Source organism: Acipenser ruthenus, chromosome 6 (assembly GCF_902713425.1).
Source record: "Acipenser ruthenus chromosome 6, fAciRut3.2 maternal haplotype, whole genome shotgun sequence".
Lineage (NCBI taxonomy): Eukaryota > Metazoa > Chordata > Actinopteri > Acipenseriformes > Acipenseridae > Acipenser > Acipenser ruthenus.
Window position 1 is genome coordinate 56,138,515 of NC_081194.1, and position 7,172 is coordinate 56,145,686.

The 7,172-nt window shown below is 37.7% G+C and overlaps 1 protein-coding gene across 3 annotated transcripts; it reads left to right on the forward strand.

Annotated features, from left to right (window-relative positions):
• The first annotated feature begins 592 nt into the window (after positions 1-592).
• On the forward strand, positions 593-5,253 carry LOC117411509 (small ribosomal subunit protein uS10m-like). 3 transcript variants are annotated; one of them, XM_059025558.1, is made up of 8 exons: positions 593-775; positions 1,178-1,371; positions 2,399-2,457; positions 2,618-2,693; positions 2,853-2,992; positions 3,487-3,595; positions 4,206-4,295; positions 4,891-5,253. In XM_059025558.1, the coding sequence occupies exons 2-8, from the start codon at positions 1,216-1,218 to the stop codon at positions 4,972-4,974; spliced, it is 714 nt and encodes a 237-aa protein (XP_058881541.1). In that variant the 5' UTR covers positions 593-775; positions 1,178-1,215; the 3' UTR covers positions 4,975-5,253. The 3 variants fall into 3 exon arrangements, with proteins under 3 accessions (XP_058881541.1, XP_033875014.1, XP_058881540.1); XM_034019123.3 differs by lacking the exon at positions 593-775 and having other exon boundaries at positions 1,177-1,371; XM_059025557.1 differs by lacking the exons at positions 593-775; positions 1,178-1,371 and adding an exon at positions 1,515-1,622.
• Positions 5,254-7,172: the final 1,919 nt, after the last annotated feature.

A 7,172-nucleotide genomic window follows, 5' to 3' on the forward strand; every position in this document is an offset into this window, starting at 1 on the left:
CACTATAACTTAAATTTTAATTTTTAAACGTCCTATAGTTAGTTTCTGGATTATCAGACTATATATATTACAGTCAGTTTGATATAATTGTTGAACATTAACTTGATTGTAACAGTACACATTACTTATCATGGATTAGTACATTATGTTTAATTTACTATTAATTACTATTTTATATCGATGAATTAATTTATTTACGTGGGTAACACTTTAAAATAAGTGTCTATAATTACGTATGAACTAATTTATCAGCTTGATAAAATTGGAATTCATGATGAATACACTTCTAATTCTAATAATTTAATTCTCTGTCTGCAATTCACATGAATTACATGTGAACAGACACTTACTTTAAAGTGTTACCATTTATTTAATACAGCTTTGACAAGGCTGTTCACCCTTCTTTGCATAAAGATAACATGTCGTTCCCTTCCACTAACAAGGGGGCAGCAGTAGTTTTTGTAGCTATTTGAATTACGATTGGCAGGTCACTCGTGATCTGTGCATCGTTTCTTTGGTTCACAGCGGCAGCCAGTCCCGCAGCTAATTTTCAAAGCTGCGCTGGGCTGAGTGCTGGATGTGCACAGATTTTTGAGGGTGTAGCTTGGTGACGACACGCAGCATCCCTCGCAGAACGGGATTCTGTGCAGATCTGTGGGCATCTGTGCTAAACGCACCCTCTGTACCTTCTGTGCAGTCTATTCCCGATCAGTCTTTTGATTAGTTTAGCTGGAGTGGCTACACTGACATCATGAGGTTTAGAACTGAATTGCAGGTTAGTTGCAGGTCGTTTGGTGAATTTCATTATCATGTACATTTACTGTAACACCACAGAAAAACCTTCTGTGGTGTTACATGGTAAATTTACATGATAATGAACTAGTAAATTGCGCTCCATGTATTAAATTACTTTACTGTAGCGTCTATTGCTTGCAAGTTTGGTTGCTATAAATATCAGCAGCACAATACTGTGCATACTGCATGATTATTGTGTTAAACTGCATTACAGTTTACTGCAGTTTTGCTAGACCTAGGCTGACTGTGAAATATCTCCGTGTTAGTCTGCAGAAAAGGTGGCAACCCTATTAGGGGCTCAAATTGAGCTCGACTGGACATATTTGCTTAACCTAAGGCCTAATGCAAATGGTACTTTTCACTGGCTTCAATTACATTGCAGTTGTTCTGATTAGATGACTGCTCCCTCCAGCGGCTATTATGTGCCAGGACAGCAGACGGAAACTGCTTGTTACGGACCACGTGAACAGGAAGGAAAACCCTAGCACACAAGCAGAGTCTGTAATAATGTGTGCTGCAGTTTGTATATCGAAAGACCTGAGCGTTTTATTCAGAAGACTGGTTCTGTCGCGCCAGGTAATGTTAATCACGACACTATTACTTAGTCTTCACAATTCCACAGCTGTTTTTATCTGTTTCTGACGTTTACAAAGTGAGAATGTGTTATGAATGGGCGCTGCATATACATTCAGTCAGTACGGTTAATTCAAGGGCATGTTTTTACTATTATGAAAATGAATGAATATTTCTTGTCAGATCGTTTAGTGCATTTTTTGGTATATTATTTTAAATTGGTATTCAGCAAAATCGACTTAAGAAAAGAACAGGTATGTCGTCGGTGCATTCTTTTGTATAAATGTGTACGGTGTTTTATTTTCGTTATAGGTTTAAAACGCCACCATGTTTTACATAAATAAACAATACAATTAAAGTCTAGTTTTTTATGCAGTAGCATTACGTTGACTTCAGTCTAGCTACACAGACACAACCTCTAAAATTAAAATCACTTGAATGTTTGGTATTTTTTAGGAGGGTGAGACAGGGCTATTCCGCTTCACTTTTGAAAATATCTTTGTACATATTGATCTGTCACTGTTACAGTACCTTATGAAAACATTAATAATGTGTCTGATACCGTTACAAAACTGTAAACTTTGGGTTAGAGTGGGGTAATTAGGGTCCGGGTGAGATAGTCCCATCATGTGCATCTTATTGCAAGTTCCCTTTGTGTGACAAAAAATAATTCCGAATAATTTAGATTTCAATCATGCACAACCAGATATAGTGAGAGTTTCTTGTGTTTTTGCAGTACTTCCGTAAATGTATAATTTGGGAAGCTACAAATAATTGATTCTGCAAGGTGTTTGGTGAGTTAAACCCAGGAAGTATGCCTCCTGTTCATGCAGCCTGACATCATAACCCTTAATTCCTGACAGGCCAACATCCCATGCCTCAGAAAATCAGAGGGGACCTAAATCAGCCTATTGGTGGAAGAGCCCCACCTCAGCCTATCATTAACTGGGCAGTTAACTTGTGAAACACTACTTGAGCATATGTAGAGGAATATTGTATTTAATTCAGTTATCTATTTATTTATTAACAGGTGCTGAGAATACCAAGCTTAGACTTTTCCAGGAGTTCTGTCATTTCAAGATTCTTTTGGTAAATATTTTTGCCTTCTACTGTTTTTATTTTACTGCATGGTTTGGCCCTTGTATCAATGACTGTTTTGCCAAATGGGCAGACCACCAGATGGTTGTTGTGCTGCCCAATACATAATGTATAGAAGATTAAATTCCATTGTGTCGTCTTTCCCTTTCAGCAATAGCAGGCTCTCCCCGTGGGTGCAGACAGCAGGAATCCATGTAGGGTCCCACCACTGCACTGTGGCACCTTCAGTAAGTTTTGTTTTACTAGAGTTGAACGTGTAATAAAGTGTAAATAAATATTGCTGATTATTTTACCCCTGCCTTAGGGGGATTGGAGATCCCACACTAGTAGCTTGTGTAGGCTTTGCCTTGTGTAGGCTTTGCCACTGACATCTGTTTCTCTTGTAGATCACTGAAACAGAGGAACCTGACAGCCTTTATAAGAATGTTGCAGTGCTGGTGAAAGGCCATGACAAAGCTGTGTTGGACAGTTACCAGTACTTTGCAACCCTCGCAGCACAGGAGCTGGGCATTAACATTGACAAAGTGTAAGTGTCCACGGAGCTGGCTCTAGATTTAGTACATGGGGGGACGGGGCCACAATTGCTTGCTTGCTCTCTTTTTTCCCCTCTATATGACTACAACACTCTCCTTTTCCAGAAAAATGTAAGAGCTCCATTACCCTTATATAGGTGGCAAAAAGACTCCTATTGTATAGCATTTGGATTAATTCCTGGTTTTACTAAGAGTTTAAAAAGACAGACCTGAGCTTGTTACCTATGCACTGTGGCTAATCAAGGTTAGTACAATCTGGAATGGGTGAAACTCAGATGCAGGATGAGATTTTATTTCCATCATAGCCTTAGTCCTTTCATTGTCCCATCTGGTCTAGTGCAGACCAGACAATAGGGATTTCAAGGAATTCCTACAAAATCTTTTTTTTTTTTTTTTTTTTTTTAATTTAAGAAGATTGAAGTCCATAGAAGCCATACAGTCCCTGGGGATTCATAATTTTTTTTTTTTTTTTACTTTCTTAATTTAGGTACGAACCACCCAAGAAGATTGAAAGACTGACCCTCCTGAAATCAGTTCACATTTTCAAGAAACACAGAGTGCAGTATGAGATGCGGACTTATTACAGGCGTATAGAGGTATTCTTTGCTTTTTTGATTATAAAAAAAGCACCACTATGTTAGATATGTCAAGTTTTAATTAAAAAATATATATATATATATATATATATATATATATATACTGTAAAACAAGAACATTTCGTGAGCAAGAAATGTTTGTTAATTTCGCATTTATTAAAAATCTGCAAAATTAATGTGCTGTGAAATTTATTATTTCTTTGGACCTTGAAGGGCATTAGCGAAATTAAGTTGCTGCCAAAAAAATCCTGTTTTACAGTATTTATAATGTCTTGTCTTTTGTGCAGTGGCAATATGTTGACTTGTCTAGCTACAGACAGTACCTCCAAAAAAAAAGTATTTTGCTGTGAATCTCCTTCTCTTAGTTAACTTTGATCAAAAATATGTAAAGATGGCAGGAGATGTAAGCGTTGTTACAGAACAAAGCAGCCATTCTTGGTTAATAATTTTGAGCAAATGTTTCAGCAAATGCTTTGTCCATGTCTTGTGTAGAAATACACTGACAATGACTTCTCATCTTCTGTAGGTTTTATGATTGACTGTTTAATGTTCTGGGCGAGATCCTAAAAAGGTTGTTCCTCTCTCTCTCTCTCTCTCTCTCTGAGCACAGCTGAAACATCTGACTGGCTGCACAGCTGATGTCTATTTGGAATACATCCAGCGGAACCTACCTGAGGGGGTTGCAATGGAGGTGACTAAGGTGAGCATTCTTCTTTCTGTAAGGTTCTCGACCTATTCCATTGGGACAAGTGAGTAAAACCAAGACCTGTATCTTTGACCGAGTTCAGATAAATAAAAATGGTTATTTGAACAAAAACTGTCCACTAACACCACTGAGAAGAGACCCACCAGATCTTAAACAGACTTACTGTTTGAAAAATAGGGGTTTCAGGTGCAAACCCATGTCATGCATGGTCATTTTTTTCTACAAACCATTGTGCTCTTGCTCTTTGAGGCTGATTTGCAATTTCCATACAAAAAAGAAAAAAAAAACTGTATTAAACGCCCCCTTCCTATAGATCAAATGCTTTTTGGCATATCAATGAAGTGTTAATGCCATGCTCACCATATGTACTATTAGAAGTAGTGTCGTTCTTATTTCAGTAATATGCCAGTTTTTTTTGTTTATTCTCAATTACTGTACAGACTACATGTGTCAGCCACATTCTCACGTGTTGTGTGGGCTGACAGTGTATTTGCATTAAGTTTAGAATTGAAGAGCATCAGAAAGCAGTGTGAATGGTCAATGCGATATAGGGTGTTAATGTCTTCTTTTTCATCCCCCACCCCCCCAGACATTATTGGAAAAATTACCAGAACACATTAAAGAACCTGTATGGAATACAATATCTCAAGAGGAAGAAAAGCAAAGGCAGTGACCTGTGTTGGATTTGTGGGCAGAAAAAACAGGTTGCTGCTTCCAGTCCAACACTTTTAGTCTGCTATGTCTTTGTGTTGAACTGAAAAGGCTGCAAACCTGCCCCCTACAGATACAAACAAAACAGGCACCTGGCATCTCCATGTTCAGCTTCTCCAGACGTATACTTCTGATAAATCCACTTTCACTGGGATCTGAAGAAACAACAGCTCTGCTTTGAGATGCTATTTAGAGGTGGGAGGGGGCCAAACTACTGTTAATAAATGTATTTGATATGGCCTTTGAGACTTGTCGTCTTTGACTTTCCATGCATTTTGCTTCAAAATGAAAATGACGATGGAATTATGTATTTATTATTGGGACATTGGTGATGGATGTTAGATAAAGTGAAGTTAAATTGTACCCCCATCTCTCCCCCAATGTTTCTTAGTCTCTTCCTTAGAAAAACTTTTTTTTTTTTTTTAATATCTTAAAGTATACATTTTGTAATAGCTTCCCAAACATTTTATTCTTGCAAAGTTTAACCATGTCTGTTTAAAAAGGTATTAACTTGAAATACATAAATACAGTATAAACCAGTGCTTACATTTTAGTAGCTGTGAGCAGCCAGCAAGTATATGTAATTAAGTATATGTAGAAAGCCTGAATAGACAAGGTAGATGACTACGTTTACATGAGTGTCTTGGAGCATGCAGATTGTATTTCATTTTGTGCATCACCCCTTTAATGGTGTTGGCATTGTTACCAATGGAACTACAAAACCCTTTATTATTGGGGAACTGTTGTTGGCTTATTTAACAACTGCCTATAACAGTTTAATGAATATCTGGCTCAACTCATAAAATGTTTTTTTTCTGCCTGCCTTGGTACCATCTTCTCCATCACGTGTGGTTAATGTGTTATCACCCACAAATAGAAGAAACACCTTTAGAATTGTGTCCACTTGAGCTGGAATGACCCATCTTTGTAACACCAGTTTAATTAGTGTCTTACCCCAGATGAAGTTCTCTCTCTTTGCTGGAGGCTGCTGTGGTCCACATTACAGAAGTAAGTGTTCTTCCTGATCCTTGGCACTCACTGGCAGGGTCTTGTCCTGTCCTCCACCCCCTCTTCTAAGGAAACTGTCTTTTACCCAGTGCATTTCAATTTTTAGTGAGTAAGTGTAATGATTAGAATAACAATACGTACTAAATTAAAATTAGAACGTGTGCTAAATATTTGAAACGTGTACTAAATAGTGTGTTTTTGACCCAAGTGGCTTTCCATAGTGATTGGTTACATAGAAGGCTATTCGGGTCAAAAACATGTTATTTAGTACACGTATTGATTTGGACCAATCAGAACACATAAAATAGTATGTGTTCTAAATAAATATATGAACTTCACATTTTCTATGTAGCGGCTGGTCATTTTACAGTAGTACCTCATCTTGCTAACGTAGTCATTTGTAATGACTTCGTGTTCACAGTGTAATTACCAAGAGCAGCCAATTACCTTAAGGATAACATTCAGCCAGGAAACACTTAAAAAAATGAAGAATACTTCAGCACACACCTTTCGATGACGTACTTCAGTACAGTAAAACTACTGTCTGCCGTGTAGCAAAGGTATAGCTGACTGTCAGTGAAAACACACTCCAGCTTCACCTTGTTCAGCTCAGCTATACTGGGGAAAGGCAATGGAAATGAGGCATTATATTGGGTTTCAGGACTGAATTGCTGGTCAGTCAGTTCATGCAAATTCTGGTGTGAATTTCTACAGGCCTTAGACATTAAGTCCGCCAATTACTGATGTTATGTTTATTCCAGTGAGAGATAATAAATGTGTGATTAATACAGGGTTTTGCAAGTTGCTGAGTTATGAGTTAAGCATACCAGCACAGACATGGAAAAATCGGTCCATGCAAATGTGGTTGCTTCACTCGTGTTACATCGCACTCGATCCCTGGCCTACTGTTCGTTCAATCAGCTTCAAGACTACAAACTGGTTTGAGTCTACCACAGTATGAATGTACTGTACATCCATGTAAAGAGGAGCACACAGGAGAGGTCTACATTTCAAACCACTCCTTATCATGGTGCTGTCTGGACTTTACAGATTGATAATAGCGAACAACACAAAAAAAGTTTAATATATTTTTTATTAAAATTCAGACTTAAAAAATACAAGTACAGTTTTTGTTTGAACCAGGATTACTTT